The 22,135-nt window shown below is 36.1% G+C and overlaps 4 protein-coding genes across 8 annotated transcripts in view; 3 read left to right on the top strand and 1 right to left on the bottom strand.

Moving 5' to 3' along the window:
• LOC107041439 (CCR4-NOT transcription complex subunit 6-like) overlaps positions 1–10,497 on the top strand; it is a 541,863-nt gene extending 531,366 nt beyond the window's left edge. For 3 of the 4 annotated variants that reach the window (XM_015262015.1, XM_015262012.1, XM_015262014.1), the window contains 4 exons: positions 6,022–6,252; positions 6,757–6,934; positions 7,019–7,158; positions 7,608–10,497. In XM_015262015.1, the coding sequence (XP_015117501.1) occupies positions 6,022–6,252; positions 6,757–6,934; positions 7,019–7,158; positions 7,608–7,684 (626 nt within the window). In that variant the 3' untranslated portion in view covers positions 7,685–10,497. The remainder of the gene's footprint in view (positions 1–6,021; positions 6,253–6,756; positions 6,935–7,018; positions 7,159–7,607) is intronic. The other variant, XM_015262013.1, reaches the window with a different exon arrangement.
• On the top strand, positions 3,321–4,859 carry LOC107041444 (protein YIPF5). Its single transcript, XM_015262022.1, has 2 exons — positions 3,321–3,656; positions 4,190–4,859. The coding sequence occupies exons 1-2, from the start codon at positions 3,434–3,436 to the stop codon at positions 4,744–4,746; spliced, it is 780 nt and encodes a 259-aa protein (XP_015117508.1). The 5' UTR covers positions 3,321–3,433; the 3' UTR covers positions 4,747–4,859.
• A 1,390-nt stretch (positions 10,498–11,887) lies between the features above and the next one.
• Positions 11,888–13,300, bottom strand: LOC107041445 (28S ribosomal protein S24, mitochondrial). The gene is made up of 3 exons (XM_015262023.1): positions 13,152–13,300; positions 12,835–13,018; positions 11,888–12,237 (listed from the first exon to the last, which is right to left on the bottom strand). Exons 1-3 carry the CDS (start codon positions 13,170–13,172, stop codon positions 11,948–11,950), a joined length of 495 nt encoding a protein of 164 aa, XP_015117509.1. The 5' UTR covers positions 13,173–13,300; the 3' UTR covers positions 11,888–11,947.
• An 8,290-nt stretch (positions 13,301–21,590) lies between these two features.
• LOC107041443 (tetraspanin-5) overlaps positions 21,591–22,135 on the top strand; it is a 107,664-nt gene continuing 107,119 nt past the window's right edge. For both annotated transcript variants that reach the window (XM_015262018.1, XM_015262021.1), the window contains exon 1: positions 21,591–21,686. In XM_015262018.1, coding sequence (XP_015117504.1) covers positions 21,600–21,686 — 87 coding nt within the window. In that variant the 5' untranslated portion in view covers positions 21,591–21,599. The remainder of the gene's footprint in view (positions 21,687–22,135) is intronic.

Genomic DNA, 22,135 nt, shown 5'->3' on the forward strand with positions numbered 1-22,135 from the left:
GTACTCCACCAGCGTTGAATTCAGCACTTCTCCGCCTTAGCACGTAATATACTATGAATGAATTAATAGACGAGGGAATAAAGTTTAATGTGTTTGTCTGAATTTCCACAACCCCTCTGAACGACTTCCCGTCCCTTCCACAATGAATTCCCCTTCGATCACAAGAGATCTGATGAAACAACGTCTCACGGTTATTGAGGAAGCCCCCTGAGTATTATTGTGAATCATAAAACTTGAAAACGAGTCTAAACTGCTCTATAATCGCGCATCGTTCTTCCCCCAGTGCTCCATTTAACCATAATGAAGCGAATCAAGCAGCCAAGGTTGAAATTCACCTCTAAGACGAGCAAAAAAAATGCAACCAATTCAACGGAGTGAAAGTGAAGAAGATAATGATCTTGCTCATGATAGATTTTTCCTTCTCTCCTCAATTTTTCAACCTCTAGAGTAATAATTTCGCACTGCAAATGGTTAACGAGTCTTCGTGGCTACGCATTTCTGTAATTCAAGCCAATTAACGTGTGATCCCCGTGGATAATTGATGGTGGATGCAACTCTTAATCATTGGCACGCAATCCAGAATGAATAAAGAGAGAAAAAGTATATTTTGTAATAAAAGAATAATACATGAATGGCCAACAGTCTACTGAGTCATAACGTTGCTCGTAATAAATTTTCGTTGCATAGTAACGTGAGACCTCCTGCCAGTTTTATATACGAGTCTGTTCATGCATCTGGTAAACCTTGACGATTAATAAGTCGACTGAAATACGATCATGTGCACACATGGGTCTCTCCAACTGCTTCACCTACAATAACCTGTGCGCGGTTTTCATTGGAATTGTCCAAGGTCGAATGGGGCATTTGACGGGGAGGATTATAACAGAGAAATTGCTCACTGTCCAGGTATTAAGCTAAGTCGAATTGTCTGGATTAATCGGCATTCCCAGAGCGGATGGATTTGCTGCTTGGGGGTTGTCGAAATTACAAATTGACGTTGTGGGTTTATGTTAATCATTGTTACTGAATCCATATTACGGGTGTATTATTGGGGGTGAGCGGTATTCATTAGTTATGTGGCTTTGATGTGGTTTGAAATGATTGATTAGCGACCACTACTAGTTACGTTTGTTAGTCTCGTCCATGTATGAAGGGGCCAGCACTGCGCCGGGGTTCTGCCGACGGTGCGTGAAATTAGTAGAAGTTCGGCCAAACGCTTAATCAACTGATGTATATTTTTGGGAGTGATAACGTTGGGCCACCGTCGGTTGTCAACAGTTTGAACTTGCCTGGGAATTATATCGCACCTTTGGCTGAATGTCGGCCCGGACCAGTTTGGAGGAAGTTGATTCATCGTAGAGTACGACTAGTTAGTTTAGCCTAGCGTTGAGCCGGGGTTCCGCCGATATTGGAAACAGCCCGTTTTCGACCACAAAATTACACGAACCAAAATTATTTTGATGAGAGTAATACAGACTTTGGCAGGAGATGAGAATTAAGCCTTAGGAGTAATAAAATTAATGTAGTAACGAAAATTAAGTGTAAGGATGTCACGATCGTGGGGAACTACACGGACAACTTAGTTGCAGGTAGTAGGTAGTTGTAGGTAGACCTTGGGGAACTAGCCGAGAGGGGTTCCCCATTGTAAAATATTCAAGGCGATTGGAATATTATTTTATTGAGGCATTTATTGCGGTAGGATTAAGACGAGCCGTAGGATTAAGTTGAAACATAGGATTTTGTTATTTTATCATCGATGGCGCAATTCTTTAATGCCTAAAGGAGGTTAGGCGGTGTATGGGGTGAATTTGAGAGTGAATTTCTGTGGTTCCCGGTAGCTTAGTCGGTAAGAGTGCCCGGCGCGTATCTGGGAGACCCGGGTTCGATTCCCGGCTGGGTGAAGCGGAAATTTTTTCTCTCTAAATTCTAATTCTCTTAGTTTTTTTTTTTTAGTCGGTCAGGATCTTCTAGCTAGAATCCAGCCGACCCACGCTGTCACGTTTCGGAAAAATTCTAAATATGGAACTTACGAGTAATGCCCAGAGAGTGCGTGGTATTGGAGGACGCTAGAAGAGAAGAGCAGTATATTCAAGGGATGAGGGTGAGACAGCGTAGTTAGTTGATTGCGAGAGTTGGTTATCGAAATATGACGTAGACGGAAGACGAACTTTTTGCAAAAAGCATTGGACGGTTTAAACGGTTAATCCGAGAGGTCCACATTTTTTTGTAAAATAAGGGTAAATGTAGTCAACTAAAATAAAATAAATTCAGCTGTTTTTTTTTAAAGTATCCCTACATTTGGTTGGCTTGGTTGATTGTTGGTCCAGCCCCGGGGAAGCTTGGCTACAAAGTATTCGATCAAGATAAGTGAGATACCGAAGATCGGCAGGCCAAGGTGAGACCACGAGTTGTAAAATTCATTCTTGGTAATTCCACTTGGGGATAAGGGTTGACCATGAGTTGAACGATATTCCTCCGGAGCATCTCCAATGTTCATTGAAGATTCATTCAAGTTTTATCGAACGGAATACGACTGATGTCCACATTTCCAAAGTCCTACCCACTCGAGAGGAAAAGTCACCCGAACCGTTATTAATTTCAACACTCGGGAATCAAATCTCACTGGACCATTCAATGTCACCCCAAGCAACCCTCGAACTTATTTTCCTTTTTGTTGAGGGAAAAAGGGTATAATAAAATGAACGAAATGGGGGAAAATAAGAAGGGTACTCTGGGAAAAGAGATGTTGGTGACCGTTCGAGCGTCACGAGAGATAAGAGCTCTCTTGCAAAACCCACTCCTATGATATTGATTCCCTCAAATAATTTACGAGTTCAAGGAGAGGCTTCTACGACCGGTTATGGGTGTTATGCGCGTGAGACACCCTTGGGTTTACCTATTTTAATTTGAGGGTGATTTATTTACGTTCGTGGGGAAGAGGAAGACCACTTCCATTGCTTCCAGGGGAGGCTCTTGCCGGATCAATTAATGCTGGATTAAGTGAAATGAATGTTGCATTATTGAATTGAGGGCGTGTTTATGATGAAGACAGACGTTTACAATGTTGAATAACATCTTACAGCTAAAAAGACATGCTCTAAGCCGATAACAACGACCAAATATCCATCACCAATTGATTAAAACACTCAATCAAGCAAAAATTTAAGGATATTAATTTTGCTTTTGCTAAAAAAAACGGAATATATTTTTACAATTGTTAAATTCGAAATTCCCGCCATGCAGCGACACTAGCGCCGCCCCCAGTACATTTCCCAAGGTCGTCCTCACCTCTCTGTCTCCACCAGTCGATAAAACAGACTAGTGCGCAATTCGTCATTTCCGTCGTGCTGTCAACAAAGTGTCTTCGATCCACAAAAAACCTCAATAATTACAACAAGTGGAATCTAATAACCGAAAAATAGTGTGTAAACAAATGTCTGGCTACACTGGTCAGGATAACTACTGGGGACAGCCACCCCAGGGGCAATACAACTTCGACCCCGCTGGGTTTGGCCAACCTAACCCTCAATTCGACTTTCAATCCTATGGAGATGAGCAGACAACAGATTATACATATTCCCAGAAGAGTTACCTGGATCCAACGCAGGGGGCTTATGGAGGAGACATGACGTATGCATCTGATGATTTTGGCAGAGGTAAATTGAAGAAAAAGAACAATTTCATTGGATATTGTTGATACGGGTTCTAGGCCAAAAAAACAAGAAAAAAACAACACAAAGTAGGAATTAAATGTACAATTTACAAAATTGAAAAATCGTATAAAAATTTGCAGAGGTCCTATTTAAAGAAATAATTCAGAATAATTGGATAATCATACTTCATAAATTACAGTAGGAGAACATTAAAATATTCCTCACAAAACCACATTTTAATGGTTCATTTTCTATTTTGTCAACTTGAAATGTTAATCACTCCATTAACATTTTGTTAGTGTCCATTTTATCCCAGCCTTTTACCCTAGCCTTCTTTTCTTCGGTAAATTTAAAATTCTATCCATTAAAAAGTCGTTGTGAATTGCCGAAATCGGGACACTGACAGTTACTAGGCCATTGAAGGTATAGCCCGGACCACTATCAACAATATTCACATGGAAACGTTCCCCTAGAATTTATTTGCGGTCAATTTAATTGACTTCCTCCATTTCATCAACTCGATTCAACAATTTTAGCTCCTGGATTTGGTGAGGAAGAGGACGAGCCTCCACTCCTGGAGGAACTGGGCATAGATCCAGACAGAATCATGCAGAAAACCCTAGCTGTTCTGAACCCATTCCACCGAAGGGGCCAGATCGACGATGCAAATTATCTCCTTCAAGATGCTGATCTGGCTGGTCCAGTGGCCTTCTGCCTTATCCTGGCAGGTTTCCTCCTTCTCGCAGGCTCCAAGGCCCACTTTGGATATGTATATGGCCTGGCAGTGACCTCCTGCCTCCTCATGTACATTCTCCAGTCCCTCATGAGCAGTACTGGCAACATCACCCTGAGCTCTGTTGCCTCTGTTCTTGGGTACTGCTTATTGCCTGTTGTCGTTCTGGCAGGTGTCAGCATCTTCACGACCCTCAAGGGACCTATTGGGATGGCAATGGGGGCCTTTGCAGTCGCCTGGGCCACTGTCTCTGCTTCAAGACTCTTCTCGGCCATGTCAGGAGAGGAGAAACAACGTTTACTCATTGCTTATCCGTGTTTGTTGCTCTATGGAGTATTCACCTTGATTGTCATCTTCTGAATGCTAAAGGGAGACGAGGAGTTTTCGATTTTCGATAGAGGTCTGATGATTACTGATATTTGTGAGAGATTGTGATTAAGAATTGTATTGTAAATAAATTAATTGAATTAGAATTCTGCTTTTTTATTACTTTTTGCCTCCGAATGGAAGCTGTGTAATCGGTCGATTTTTCGATTCTCTAATTTTGCTTGGGAATTAGTTAGAACGTCATGAAACGTCGAGACATGATGTTTTTAGACAATGTCTGCAAAATTCTGGGAATTTTTAAAGAAATTTTCACAAAAAAAGGCGAAAGTGATGGAAAAAAATTCGCAATTTTGGTTCACAATTGGTTTTGGTTGGGAGCACATGTGGGCCAAATTTCAGCTCAATCGGCCCAGTAGTTTTCGAGAAGCAGCGATTTCGAAAAAAAAAATTTTTACGCCACTCATGCCTGAAACCGGCTGGATTACACACTCGACGCTTCGCGTCTCGTGTCTAATTCAGCCGGTTTCAGGCTTCGTAACATAAAATTTTGTTCAGTACTTGTTGGGAAATTTCGTCCTTAACGTGTGTGGTTACATCACTCGTCTTCGGCTCATGCTGTAAACCCCACACACGTTAAAGACGATATTGCCCCACATGTGCTGAAATATACTATTTCAATATCTCGACAACTACTGCATCAAATGAACTTTTTTGGCGTCAATATATCTCTTATGATGATATCGATCGAATCGGACTATAATATACCTAGCTAACTATTGCGAGTCCTTCAGTAATTGACATTTTTCATTTTTGTGATAAAATTGATGGGAACACGATAACGTTTGAAATAATTGAGATAGGAAATTGAAATTTGATATGATTCAGGCTCTTACTATATTACAGGCTGTCGTTTCAGGTGGACGAAATCAAATCAGTAGTTTTAAAGATATTTAATTTTTTGTATAAAACTATATTGTACAATATCTCAAAAACTATTCATCAGATTTCAATTTTTTTTTCAAAATATTCGTCTTGTTTTTTATTCATCTTGAGTTTTCTAGTGATAAATGGGAGAATGTAATAAGAGAGGAAATAGAAATGTTTATCGAATTGTCTCGAAAACGATTACATTTCCTGTTGAAAATTTCTCTGGCTACGAAAGAAGTCTCTCAACATATTTTCCCAAATTATTTTTTCCTCTTCATATGATTTGACAATTGGAAAATATCGTTTCTGCTGGTTTTGGTCACGATTTCACAGAATAAAGGAAAAGTAGATTCCATTCGAAATTTTTTTATTCATTTTTAGGACTGCCCACTGATCCTGCTCAGATCCAGCAACCCATTCTCGTGTGCACTGCACACATCCACTGGGATCCAGAGTTCTGTGATGTTAAATTGATCCAAACAATGATGCTCAGCAATGAGCTTCGTTCTATCCTCGATCAAGTCGGTCAGTCTTTCAGACCTGGCCACAAACCTGACTCTTCCAATGTTCAACTACTACTTTGTGGTGATTTTAACTCATTACCTGATTCTGGTATGTACGAATTCAGGAGTTGGGTGGTTGCTTATGTCAGACTTGAGTTTGGGAAACCCAAAAAAAAATTTATAATTTTCGATAATTTTTTTAGCTCTTATTTTTCTCTACATATTCATAAACAGATAATCATCAAATTGAGTTAACTCATCTTGCCAGGAGTATTCCAATCGTTGAAATAAAATAAGCGAATAGATGTCAATTCCTCTATATCATTTATTCTATTCATTTTTCTGTAGAAAAATCCGTAGGCATGAATGTTCTAAATTCTTTGTTTTGTATTTTGCAATGCAAGACCGAAAGTTTATAAAATTTATGCTCAGGAATTTTCTTTGGAAAACATACCAGCAGAATAGATTGCATAGAAAAGCAAAAACTATTAATTTTTGCCTATCACATATTTCCAATGAAAATGTACAAAAATTGATAGAATTTCCAGTAGATAATAATTGGAGATTGAATATTCAAATTCTCGGTGAGTAAAAAATTTTCTTTCGTCCCCAGGTGTAATTGAATTTCTAACATCTGGACGTGTAGCGTCTGATCATCGTGACTTCAAAGAACTGGCGTATAAATCTTGTCTACAAAAAATATCAGGATGTGACAAACCCAACGAATTTATTCACTCGTTTAAACTTGCCTCCGCCTACAGTGAAGATATCATGCCGTATACGAATTACACGTAAGAATTATCCTAAAATGTCACTTAAAATTCACATTTCGATGATGACGAATAATTATAATGTTTTATTTATTTATATTACAGATTTGACTTCAAAGGAATAATTGACTACATATTTTACTCAAAGCAAAGCATGGTTCCACTTGGACTACTAGGCCCACTGAGTGCTGACTGGTTTAGGGAACACAAAGTGGTTGGATGTCCTCATCCCCATATACCATCAGGTAAATCAAATGCAATAATAATCGTCAGCCTAAAGTACAATGAAATATCCCCCATTGAATCTTCAATACTTTAATTTAATCAAAAATAACAACAAAAATTACTTCACAAGTTGAAAAAACGATTTTAAAATTACTGATCTTGAGGTATTGATAATGAATCATGATTCATTATGCTCCACTCCCCCTATCAGGTATTAAAAATTTCAATAGAAGCAAAAGTCATTATTTTTCTCACCATCATTTTTAAGATTTTTGAATGTGCGACAAAGAAAAATGAAGCTTAGAATTTCTATCAATTTTATTTAACAGAATAGTGTTTCCAAAAAAGTTCAATATTCCTCTTGCATTTTTTCATATGTAATAATCAAGACGTAATGCTAATCCTCAAATTAATACTGATCAACTTTTCAATTACAAATTTTATAACAATTTTTTTTCTCTCACTCCAGACCACTTTCCATTATTAGTCGAATTGGAAATGAATCCAATAGTAGGGACTAGTAATGGTCTGATCTCACGCAGGTAGCAGCCGCTACGTTCTAGGCCCAAACAATAAGCAATAAGGGGATGATTAAAGAAAAAAACTAGCGACTTATTGTAATGAAAGAGATGGAAACGAATGGAAATGACTAAAAAAAAATCTCTGAAACCCCCCTCATCACTCCTTCTACAACATTCTGGCTCTGGCAATAAAACTCGCAGAATACTTACACAGCGAAATGACTCAATACTCCATATTACCGCACACAAAACGACAAAAACAAACGTAAGATGTTAAAATTAATGAAAATCTGACAGATAGCGATTTCACATTAATTCATAATTGACCAGGTGACGGAAGTCGTGTTGTAATGCGTTTAGCCCATGTATAGTGTATTGCATTTTTATGGAGTTTTAAGTCCTTAATATGGAATATCATCTACGATTCACGAAGTTAACGTGTAGATACCTATTTTCCTATGAAACAAATGAAACGAATAAAATGAAATAATGAAAATATATGAAGAAAAAAAAATGATGAGAATATTCCGATCAAGCCGCTGTGATATTGAGATTAACAATTGGAACAATTTCACATATTTATTAATGAACTTAGCATCTACTAGAGAAAAAAAGAAGAAAATCCATTGCAAGGAAAATGAAATAAAATCTCTGACCTCTTCCTAAATGTCATTACAACATTCTCCAAAGCCAACTTTTTTGATAAGAATGCTGCCATCCATGAAAAATTGTATTTTTAAACAAAACAAAAACCAAGAAAAAAAAAGAGAAAAAGAGAAAATAATTTAAAATGAAAAAAAAAATGAAAACATACACGCTATACTGGGCTGTGCGAAGTGATTGGAGTTGACTTAAAAAAAATACAATTTCAATGCAAGTACAAAACTGTTCTTATTGGCCACGTATATTGATAATGATAATGTTAAATAAGAGAAATAGATGATATTGTAGACGAGTGTAATTGTAAGTATGGTAATTGTAATGTTTCAACGTAATTGTAGTATCCATCTCTTGGGAAAATTTATTTTTCGCAATTTTTTTTAAACATTCACTTCATGAGTATACTACCTATCAGTTTGCATTTCTATTCTATAGTTACATATACGTGTGAATAATTCGCCACTTGTTGATACAGTGGTAAGTTGATTAAATTTGTATAAAAGTAATGGATCATTGAGGATAACTGGAAGGAACTGAATGTGAATCGTTGAATTAACGTTACATTTTTTAAATCATGCATTTAGATTTTTTGCTCCATTTTTAATCGATTATAGAATAGAATTATACATATGTATTTAGCAATTTAATGAGTTCTAAATTTGTATAAAGAATTATGAGAATTTTGTAAAATAATTAGACCACTGAGGTAAACAAGTGGTGAATTAATTATCTGCCCCGGGTCATACATAAATGTAGTGAATGTTGTATAAATAGGTAATTCATAGTGTTAATTGAACAAAACAGTGTCTCGCATTCTGTATTGGTATGTTGGATTGTCGAGAGTATCGTTTTTCATTAGTGAGCGAAAATTCAGTAGTCAATCTTGATGAGTGGGGAAACATGTTTGTTAATTATCCAATTATTTCGAAAAGAAAATTGGCTTTTGAAAATTGCTCTTTCACTCACTCATCATCAAGATTATTAAACAATGAAAAAACGTGATCCATTCAATAAAAAACCTGGCGCATTTACTAGAGAATTCTGTTGGATTTCAGAAGATATTTTATTTGAAACAAATCAGTAGATTCTAATATTTTTATACTACTTATTCTGTTGGAATGGTTTTCATAGAGATGAATTGAATTATATTGAATTTTTAGATGAAAAAAAATGCAGTGACAAAAATAGAAGATTTATGTCGAGGAGTTTCTATGAAAAATATTTGAATAGATTAAGTTGTCCAGAACAAAATTAGAGAAAAATCATTAGAATTTATAGTGCGTTAGGTTTTCCTGTAAAATTTTTCACATGTACTACTGAATTTTCGTTGGCAATAAAAATTTAAACAAAAAAATTAAGATTATATCATAACTATAGATTGTAAATGATCTCGGGCCTAATTTGACAAGATGCATCATGTATTGTCTAACTGCAACCACAAAGTGATGAAGAAGTCATGTTTCTCCAAATCATTTTTTACGTTATCTGCCAGTGGATGATGTCGACTTGTGAGTATTTTGACCAACATCCCATTCCTTTACACATTTTGTTTTTTTCACTGCGAATTTATGATTAATATACAATGATAATAATTATTGCATGTCCGCACTCGAATTTGGTATCACTTATTCGATAATATTAGGATATAAATGAAGAGAAATTGATTTGACAATTTTAGGTTCCTTATTTTTCTAGTGAAAATTGTCATTTCATTTGACCGCAAAATATCGTTTACTTGACGACGAAAATCGTAATTAGAAATTGAGAAAATTGTAATGAATCAATGTCAAGCTATCGATTTTCATAGCACGATCAATTTAATTAATTAATTTGGATCTATTTTTTTCCGGGGGGAAGGGGAGGGGGGGAATTTGATGCACTAATTTTCTCTGGGTATGCATTTTTTTCTCTTTTTTAAGAACACGACACTAGGTTTAATTGAAGGAAAATGAAGGAGTAGTAGGAATGAAACAAATTATATTATGTATTATGGTGAAAATGTCTGCCACATTGATTGATTAAACGTAGTTGGTTAAAAGAGATTAATAGGTTTCAAGTGTGAATTTGAGGGACGAGATGAGTCGATTTGACATTGGAATTGATTATAGTTTTTCATGGAAAAGTCTAGCGAATTCTATAGAAAATTCTATTGGATTTCTATTGAACTTTCCATTAGTTTTTGGCCAGTTCTATTAAAAAATGCTTATCTGCAATTTTTTTTTCAATGGAAATGTTCTGTAGAAAAAATCAATAGAAGTTTATTTTGCTATACAAGTTATTCTATTGAGATATGTTCCCTAGAAATTCCTTGGCTGAAAGTTATTTGTTTCATTTTTTAAGAATAGAAAAGATAAATAGAGTGAAAAAGAGAAAATTCACGTCGAGGAATTCTTCTGGAAGATATAGCAATAAAGAAAGTTGTATCGAAAGATGAAATTCAACTGATTTTTTCTATAAAAGTTTCTATTGAACATTTTCGATAACAAACATGCAAAAAGCTGTGAAAGTCTTCAATAGAATCGGCCAAAAGTTGATATATTTTTCAATGCGAGTTCAATAGAAATCCGATGGAATTTTCTATCAAATTCGCTAGGGTTTTTCTATGAAATTTGCTCGCGTGTGATTTCAAAGGAATTCGAAGCATTTCATTCCCCAATTCGCCACTGGCTCCACTCGTTTATGCATTTGAAATACCGAAAATTTTTATAAAAAATCATGTTCCATCGAGTTAATCGGGTCTCGCGCTAACTAATTGAACAATAACAACCGTTACTTGTGCACAATTTAGTGAAATTGAAGTGATACACCACCGAACGATAATTGATCTCTTCTGGGCCACATCATACTCCAAATCTCAAGCCGCATTGAATAATAATTGGAATTAATTTACAATACAAGATGCATCCTTCCTAATCAAGTACGAACTCTTGAATCATCTAATTATAAGATTCTGCATTTTAATTTCTCGCCGTAGTGATCGCCAGAGCATTTAGTCTGAAATACCGTTACAATACTAGTTTCTATTCAACCGAAAAAGAAAAAAAAGAAAAATACCAACAAACCGAAAAAAACACGTGAGTTTTAATATTACTTTCATATTTTTTATAATCATCGATATTTATGGATTATCGGTAAATGGTAGAAATGAAAATTAATCTTCCTCATCATGGATCACGATGAGAAATCACGAGAAATTTAGGGATAAATTAAAATGAAATAATACTCGCAAAATTCAAGTGCAAGAGTACAAATAGGTAGCTTTGCGAGACCTGGTAAAGTATTAAGTTAGAAGAAATAAATAAAATTGTGAGTTGTAAAGGCATATTACGAAGAAGGGTGTATTCTAGTAGAATATAAATCCTCACTGTCTGGATCATCTCTGAAATTAGATCATTAAAATTGGACCTAAATCTGTCCCAATCGGTCCACTGTATCAAACGAAGAAAGAGAAGTTGTGATTTTTCTTTCGTCTGCGAGATAAAAAATGCAATAATGTATATGGGCTGCATTTTCATCATGATCAAGTGTAATAATTAATAAAAATGATGATGAATAAAAATGACTCGTCTTCTTTCATTATCAGCTATATTTAATATTCCAATTAACGATACAGGAGTTGTTAGCGTGTTTATATATACTTGTAAATAACAGCTTCTCTATCAGCAACTGATTGGAGCTCCAGTTTCACAGGACACTGGAGCCAGTAGCTGAGCAGTTCCTGGGTGTAACCAATCAGAAAATAAAATTTCGAGGGAGCCATATTCTGCTTTATTATCCCAGCTACCCTTATTATGTTGTGCTGTCGTTTTATTATTATCTCTGAGACGAAGATGTTGTGCCAGGTGCCAGTCATGAATCGACGGATGAAGAGGTCTTCTACTGCGGTCTCAGAGGGTCTATTTCCGTCCTTTATGTTTGCTGAAGGAATTCAAAGATTTAATCTAAATTTCCTGATATACTGATGGCTTGGTAGCACGTTTTTTCAATTATCAACTAATTAGCCAAAACTTTTAAATTTTTGTTTTCATTTTTTGTTTGCTTTCTTCTAGACAACGTAATCCAACTCAATTTAAGAGTTTACACAACGTATCAATAATTAATCTGATGTAGAAACGATTTTTGCTTTCAATTAACAATTGTAAGAAATCGATAATTCAATACCAATTTAATGACAATAATTCTTTTGATAATTTAATGGTAATAATTTAATTTTGATTATTGTTTGGACGCACAATTCAGAGAATAATGCGGAAGAAAAAAAACAATTATTGCTCCTAGATGGTTTTTATCCTTGAGTGGATTGTTATTCAAATTAATTCAATATTTGTAGATGAGATAAACTAATTTATCACATGGGAGAAGAATCTGTTTTATTTTCTGTGAAAATTATTTTTTTTCTCTGAAATTCTCTAGTCGAGAATATTTCATTTTTGAATGAAGAATATGTATTTTTGAATGCGGATAAATATATTTTTGAAGTAAAATTATTTTCTACTTTTATACATTATTACTCACAGGTATTCCATGAATTCCACGATTTCCTGTGAGCCAGATACTCTGGTGTAGTAGCCATTTCATAAGTCAGCGGTTTGTTATGCTTGAGAGAAGGCCTGTGACGTCCTGAACGATTATTCTTGTTTGCCACTGCTGATACGTGGAAACATCTCTTCCAGGATTGATGTTGCAGTGTTTGGAGGCCCTGATCGTATTTAAAACCATGTATATTCGTGTTTTTCACCAGAATTTGAGTAAATCTCAGGTTCACAATGTGAGATATCATTGGAGTTGATGGATAATATGGACAATGGAGTATAAAAATAATAGAAACTTACATTTTTCAGTAAAGAAGTCATTCTTATTATCACTGTTTTCTTCTTCAATGTGAGAGGAAGTCACGTTTATGTTACGATTAATTGTTCTATCCCAGCATTTGAAAACAACGAGAGGACCCTGTGACTCCGAAACACTGGTAGATGCAGAGGTTAGGACAGTAGATTTGGTTAGAGTCTGGTCAGACATACAAAACTCGGTTGATAAGTTATCAACAACGGTCAACATTTCGTTACGAAACGTGACTATATTCTCAGATGATGAGTTTACTCGTTGTTGAACAGAAAACTTCCCCATAATTAGAACAAGTGTCGAGGTGAATAGAATTTCATTAGAATTGTCTTAAAATTCTGTTGGAAATTCTATTGTTTCTAGAAACATTTGACAGCAGGAAGTCAATAGATTATTTTATCAATAATTATAATTAAATAATCATAATAAAAAATTATAATACAAATTTATAATTTTATTATGTGAAGCAAAATAACGACAAAAATTTACGAAATTATTACACTCGTATTATGTAAAACAATGCAGCGAAATGAATTGAAATTTATGTTTAGGGATTTCCATTGAAAAAATATCAACTTATAGAGGAAGGTAGGGGAAAGTGGAGTTTTTGCCATGGACTTCAAATTGCAATATCTATATTTGATAATGAAGTTATCAAGAATTTGAGTGAATCACAAACCTTCCAATTATCCCAAGATAAAATTCAGGAGTCGAATGGATGGATATTTTTAACCCCACGATGTCTATACTGATAGAAAGGATTAGTTACTGTTAACAAAAGGATTTGGTTGGAGGCTAGGGTCTATTCGGTTTCATCAAATGTTCATTCGTTAGTAGTTAACAAATGCACATTTCAGGAGCCTTGTTTGACTCGACTTTCACCATTCATGTGAACCATTCGTTAACTATTAATGCATATTTATTTGCTCATATTCAACTCTACCATTCGTTAATAATTAGCGAATTTCGTTTGGAATAAATGAATCATTCTATCAGTGTACAGAATTTTTCATAGAAATCAGGCAAAATCCCGTTTTTTACCGAATGCGCTAGGTTTTTTTTTTGCTTTTGTTCAAACGTGAGAACTTCAATTTCGATTAAAGAGGAGAACAATCATTTCTTGTTCGAATAATTAAATTATCATTTTCCCACCATTTTCCATTCCGATAGCGAAAATTACAACAATAATTCAATTGATAATTTGAATGATTCATTCAAAAATATTCTCACATTGGAAATCTCGTCCAAAGTTTTTTCTGTACACGCCCAGCCCTTTATTACAAAAATAATTTATGAAAATTTCGATAAAGGTAGTATCTAATATATAAAAACGAAGTGTGAATAGATGCAATACTCATAAATGCCATCGTTTCCCCGAAAACAAATCCCACAAAGATCCCGTTGCGATCCGGTAGAGGCCCGTTGTCTCGTATCGAATCTCAAATGCATATAACTTTGACCCACTTACAGCTCTCCCTGTAATTACTATTGCGTCGACCTTGGTGATCACCCTCACGTGAAGATCTGAACCCCCGACAACGAGGTACATTTCGTGGGGAATCATAAACCGTTGAAAAATGCGTATCTAATAATTGCCTAACTCATCCGTATTTCTCAATGCTTCCACCTCTCACCTCCGCAGAAACCTTATAAAGGCAGAGATTAGTAGGAGTCCTTGAGTAAAACTGAAAATAGATAGAGACCTCCGCGTCCTTATCGTCGGCCCCGTCCTCTCCTTTGAGTCCTAATAAACGCATTCCGCAGGAAGAGAATTAGTCGTATTGAAAAGAAAAGCTGGTGTTTTAAATCCAATTGCATTCAATTTCTGAGGAAATTCACAATTTTTCTAGGCCATTGGCAATGTCTAGAAGTCATTCATTCAGACATTTCTATCATTTTTCTCGGCTTCTATATTTCGTAGAGCGAAACTGGAATTTATCCATGATCATACTGTTAAAAAAATGTGACTGAATTTTCCGAAAAAAAACTTCAATTCGATTTAAGGGGAAAAACTCAATAGAATTTCAAGTTTCTCCGAAAATTCTTCCAATTTCAGGAATTTTTAAAGGAATTCCCTTACAATTTAGAGGAATCTCTCTTTTAATTTAAAATTCTTCTGAATTTTCCTGATTTTTCATTAATTTTCCTGGAACAATTGAACTGAAATGTTCAGTTGTCATGGATTTTTGGATGAAATTATGAATTTTCACTGATAAAATTCTTTGAAATTCCGGTGGGAATTTATTTATTTGATATTTTTTTATTAAACACCCAACAGCCGAGGCCAATTATAGGGTCAAATCATTATACAAATGTTGCTTAAATTAAATCAAATATACATATGGGGTATTCCATGTGGACTCACCCAGGTCAAAACCCTCACCATGGCCAATCATATTGCCGATTTTTTCCTGTGGTTGTATAGGGAAAGATATGACTTCTCAAATTTTTTCAGATTTTTTAAGGCATCCTGTGGACAGCCATGTTTTTTTTTAAATTTTATCTTAAAATGCCTGTAACTTCCGTAAAAATCAACCGATTTGAGTTTTTTTTTTACAAAATGTGCGTCTTCGAACACACTTTCGATATAAAAATATGCTAATTTTTTTCAATTCGTTCTTCCATCGATTTCCTCAGAAAAACCTCAAAAAACTTCAAAAAACGAGTCGTTTTCAAAGTTGGACCCTTTTCATATTTTTCAAAAAATTTCAGTGAATATATTGGACCAAAACAAAATTTTTCACCAAAGGCCAAAGTGGGCTTCCCATTTCGTGGCCGTCATTTCCAATTTGAATATATGAATCCGGGATGAGAAATTTCAAAAATTTCAAAATTCTTTTCGCATTTGAACGCAGAAGCATTATTTGAATTGACCGCCTGAAGAATCACTGCATTATATTCGAATCAGGAACAATTTGATGATTTTTTGAAAATTCGTTAACAATAAATCTTTCCGAGTGGTGTGTTCTAATAGAGACCCCACTTTGGCCTTTGGTGAAAAATTTTATTTTAGTCCAATATATTCACTGAAATTTTTTGAAAAATATAAAAAGGGTGCAACTTTGAAAACGACTCGTTTTTTGAAGTTTTTTGAGGTTTTTCTGAGAAAATCGATGAAAGAATGAAATGAAAAAAATTGGCATATTTTTACATGGAAAGTGTAGTCGAAGACGCACATTTTGTAAAAAAAAAACTCAAATCGGTTGATTTTTACGGAAGTTACAGGCATTTGAAGATAAAACTTGCAAAAAAACATGGCTGCCCACAGGATGCCTCAAAAAATCTGAAAAAATTTGAGAAGCCATATTTTTCCATATACAACCACAGGAAAAATCGGCAATATGATTGGCGATGGTGAGGGTTTTAACCTGGGTGAGTTCACGTGGAATACCCCATATGTACATACATCATAACAATTATAGTAAGATAACAAATTTAAAAAAAATTTCCAAGACTGTTACCGTAAATTTCAGTGAAAATTTTTCAACAGAGCACTCATTTCTTCATTCCGAATAGCAGCTCCGTACTACTGCAAATGTTTCGCCCCAATTTGTTCTATTAGGATAACTAAATCATAGAAAGACTGTTTAACACAGCAATTTCAACATAACACGTTAATTCAACGCATAGTTCGTTCAACACATAAATCATTCGTCACACAGTTTATTCACCGCGTAGTCCATCCCATACGTACACATTGTTCTTTATATGCCATAATAATTTCTTGTCATAACTCTAGTCTGGAATAGACCATCACCGCGGTCCACGAGCCATTTGATTCCCACACGCAGTGCGAACCTGAAAATCAGAGTCAACGCAAAAAATTCATATCTCCACTCTCATTTAATATTGATTGGAATCTATTGGACATTCAATGCCATCATCCATCCACCTTGAATGGAAAATGGGATATGGCTTTTCTATCGGGGAAAAGCGTTCGAGAGGACTTCCTATTTTTTTTTTAATTGATAACGCGTAAACGAAGCGTAGGACACAAAAATTTCATTAGAGTTTTCGTCTACAAATTATCTCCCCCCCCCCCGGAGTTACCCTTATCGTACGTGCGATGAGTTTTGAAACACCCTGTAAATACACGGAGAGAAAAATTCAATAAAAATGACCAGAAAACAACGTAAAAAATACGTTTCAAAACGTAAAGCGAGCGAAGTAAAATTCAATAAAAAGTGTGACTCGGAACGGAAATTGAACGTAAATTCACGTAAATTTTACGATTTGTTCCGTAAAAATTTACCGCCCGTCTGATGACTCACCGCTGTGGGGACAACAAGTCGTTCCGTAATTTTTCCCCAACGATTGAGAAATTTTACGGAATGGAACGTAGAAATAACTCACCAGCTTCATAAAAATTGTTGAACGTTCAAGAATTTTTGATTTTGGAGGCATAATAAGTCGGGAAGTTTCTGTAAGATTTTACTTCTTCGGGAAAAATTACGTGACCATGCCGTACTTTGTTCAGTGATGAACCTGAAAATTCACTGAACGTTTCAGATTTCTTCTCATTCATTCCTACAAAAATTGCTGGAAAAAGATTCCCCATTGCGGATTACGTGAATTGTTCCGTAATTTTTACTGAATATTTCTCTCCGTGTATTGTACATGATTTGATTCAATAATTTGCCTAGGCTATTGGGTCTTTGAAAAATGAAGTACCGAAATAAGAAATTAGCAATTATCAATTGTTTTGGAATGGTTCAGTGCACAATAGAAAATTCCAAGTGAACTTTGATTCTGGGTTCACACCAAAAGGAGAGTTAGAAAGCAAGTCCACACTGTTTTTCGGCGTGAAGGCACGGAGTATCATACTTCCGCCCGGTCAGAATGGTAGGAATCAAATTTTTTGTTTAGATCATTGTGCATTAAATGCCCAATTGATTACCATCATTTTCATTCCCGTATCTCATGTAAGAGGGGACATTTGAGTTTTCAAAAAGAGGAAGATTTGAGGTGGAATTTCTCCGTTGCTGAATAACTTCTTAATAAAGCGCCAGAGGCGATTTTATTAAACATTTCGTTTACAAGTAATCCCCCCGAGCTACACAGAGAGAAAATTCTAGTAAAAATTAGTGTGCTATTCACCAACCCATTAAAGCCAAAACGAATGTTTGAATTTCACACACCTTTTGTAGACATTTTTTGGACACTAAAAAACGTCTGAATAAAATAAAAATTTGTCTGAGTTTCAGACGAACAGGTGCCTAAATATCTTCATTCATGTTTCAAATTCATATCTACAAAAAGTGTGTGAAATTTAGACATTCGTTTTTACTGTGGTGGGACCAAATCACGGTTACCGAAAAAATCGGGTGCTGTACCCGAATTGTAAAGAGAATCTCGCGGAAAAGTAGCAGAAAATTTTCGAAAATTAGAGTGTCATGTTTGATTTTTTGGCTGGACCATCCAAATTTTTTGGTGACCCCTATTATATCACTGTACGCACGCCGTGCAAAAAACAACGGCTCTACGCACACTTTCTGAACAGTTGCGGAAAGTGCACTTTTGAGGGAGGTATCGCAAAGAAATTTTAAAGTATAAGGTAAGATGGCAGATGCACACTCTTTGTGATCCAACCCGTATTCTCTTTGTGATCTAACATCTTCATGAGCCATGTCGACAATCATAACGAATAGAAATTTCCCAGCATCAATGTATTCAATTTAGCGAATGCAGATAATTGATAGCGATTCACCTTAAACAAATTATGTTAATCCCCAATCAAAACTTAAAGTGACTATCAATCCCTTCAAAATCCCTCCCAATCCCGTAACCACCCCTAAACGATGTCCCTTAAAAAATATCACTTAAAAAAAAAACTAATGTTAATCCCCAACCAAAAATTAACGTGACTGCCAATCCCTTCAAAATCCCTCCCAATCCCATAACCACCCCTAAACAATTTTTCTTAAAAAAAAGTTAATGTTAATCCCCAACCAAAAATTAACGTGACTGCCAATCCCTTCAAAATCCCTCCCAATCCCATAACCACCCCTAAACAATTTTTCTTAAAAAAAAGTTAATGTTAATCCCCAACCAAAAATTAACGTGACCATCAATCCCTTTAAAATCCCTCCCAATCCCATAACCACCCCTAAACAATTTTTCTTAAAAAAACGTTAATGTTAATCCCCAATCAAAAATTGACGTGACTATCAATCCCACCTAATCCCGTAACCACCCCTAAACAATTTTTCTTAAAAAAACGTTAATGTTAATCCCCAATCAAAAATTGACGTGACTATCAATCCCACCTAATCCCGTAACCACCCCTAAACAATTTTTCTTAAAAAAACGTTAATGTTAATCCCCAACGAAAAATTAACGTGACCATTAATCCCTTCAAGATCACCTTAAAAAAACTAATGTTAATTCCCAACCAAAAATTAACGTGACTATCAATCCCACCTAATCCCGTAACCACCCCTAAACCATGTTCCTTAAAAAAATTACCTTAAAAAAAACTAATGTTAATCCCCAACCAAAAATTGACGTGACTATCAATCCCTTCAAAATCCCACCTAATCCCGTAACCACCCCTAAACCATGTTCCTTAAAAAAATTACCTTAAAAAAAACTAATGTTAATCCCCAATCAAAAATTAACGTGACTGCCAATCCCTTCAAAATCCCTCCCAATCCCATAGCCACCCCTAAACAATTTTCCTTAAAAGAAAAAATCACCTTAAAACAAAACTAATGTTAATCTCCAATCAAAAATTAACGTGACTGCCAATCCCTTCAAAATCCCTCCCAATCCCATAACCACCCCTAAACAATTTTTCTTAAAAAAAAGTTAATGTTAATCCCCAACCAAAAATTAACGTGACCATCAATCCCTTTAAAATCCCTCCCAATCCCATAACCACCCCTAAACAATTTTCCTTAAAAAAAAACTAATGTTAATTCCCAACCAAAAATTAACGTGACTATCAATCCCTTCAAAATCCCACCTAATCCCGTAACCACCCTAAACCATGTTCCTTAAAAAAATTACCTTAAAAAAAAATAATGTTAATCCCCAACCAAAAATTGACGTGACTATCAATCCCTTCAAAATCCCCCCCCGGAATCCCATAGCCACCCCTAAACAATTTTCCTTAAAAAAAAAAACAATGTTAATCCCCAACGAAAAATTAACGTGACCATTAATCCCTTCAAGATCACCTTAAAAAAAAACTAATGTTAATCCCCAACCAAAAATTGACGTGACTATCAATCCCTTCAAAATCCCCCCCCGGAATCCCATAGCCACCCCTAAACAATTTTCCTTAAATGAAAAAATCACCTTAAAACAAAACTAATGTTAATCTCCAATCAAAAATTAACGTGACTGCCAATCCCTTCAAAATCCCTCCCAATCCCATAGCCACCCCTAAACAATTTTCCTTAAAAGAAAAAATCACCTTAAAACAAAACTAATGTTAATCTCCAATCAAAAATTAACGTGACTGCCAATCCCTTCAAAATCCCTCCCAATCCCCTAACTACCCCAAAACAATTTTCCTCAAAAAAAAATAAAGAATCGTGTACATATTTTCCCCATCCACAAGGGTAGTCGCCAACTGCGCGCGCGCAAAGGCAGCAGGTTGTCGCACGCTGATGCTACGGGAGCGTGTCAAAGGAGTTGTGTCTGTTGGGATGGGAGAAATGGGGAGAGTGCAGATGGCGTGGGCGAATGACGTTGGGAATTCGCGGGGTGGGATGCAGGGGGTTGAGGACACGAGTCGACAAGGACGGCCACTGGCGACGGATACAACATCGCAGCTGTGAACGAGGGTAAGAGAGAGGCTACGACCGACGGGAGTTTGCCTGCGAAGAGGCGGGGGTGGTGGCGGGGGAGAGAGGGTGAAGGGCGGCGCGGTGGGGAGAAGGTCGCGCAGCGTGGAGGGTTGACGTGCAGAGAACGTTGGAGCATTAGAGAGGGAGAAGAGAGCCTGACCCGCTCAGTCTCGTTGATCGCGGCGCGAAGCAAGCCAGTGTGCCGCCGTAACGTGACAATGGCAGTAGTCGTAATTGTTGTATCGGCCATTACAACGATCAGCTGATCGGCCAAAGACGACTACTGCCCACCCCCTCACCACCACAATATCAATTGTCCCTTGACAAAATCAGGGCTTGTGATTGAATTTTATGAAAATTGTTCAGCATTTTTCACTGATGTTTCCACCGTGAGAATTCTATTTGTTTTTTTTTTTTTTGGTTTTTCCAGTCAGTGGTCAAAAGCGACTGTGTTTGTTTACGTTATACTCTGTTATTTTTCGGTTTTGTTTGATGAGAGAGTTCTTTATTTTCACTGGGTCCATCCACTGGGGCTTCTGTTTGCAGTGGCTTCTTGTGAATCTATTCAGAGTGCACATGTGCGCGATACATGTCGGAGGGCGCGATCGTTCCTCTGTTTAAATCGAGGACAAATGTGTCATAATCATGCCAGCTAGGAAGTACAGAAGGGATACTAGTGAAGTGAGCTGTTGTCTCAAATATGTGATCTTTGGATTTAACGTTTTATTCTGGGTAAGTTAATGGCCAATTTCCCTGGCACTTCATTCCATTTAGTTTTTCCAAGGTAAATTGATGAATAAAAATGTCATGCATTATGAAGTTTCGTCGAGGCCACTGATGTGGCGACTTTATTTTCAACTTGTATGCTGAAGGGTGGATTTTATAGAATAAAAGCAAAAATAACATCACCTTTTACGTGGCAACGTACCAGTGTTTATGGCGGGTTGAGGAGGGGCCGCGAGGTGTGTTGTACAGAAAAAAAGTGAGACTGTAAAAAGTTTTATAACTCTGCGTTGGGTTGAGAGGGAAGTACATAGCGTCAATGTACGGGTATCCCTTATGGTACATTTCCCCCTGCTCCAATTGCTGTGCATGTGGTGTGTACGTCGCGGTCTGGTTATTGCCGCAAGCAGGCTAGACAGTGAATATGCATAAAAATTTAATTATATATATATATATAT

Source organism: Diachasma alloeum, unplaced genomic scaffold (assembly GCF_001412515.2).
Source record: "Diachasma alloeum isolate Michigan unplaced genomic scaffold, Dall2.0 Dall_scaffold_00365, whole genome shotgun sequence".
NCBI lineage: Eukaryota > Metazoa > Arthropoda > Insecta > Hymenoptera > Braconidae > Diachasma > Diachasma alloeum.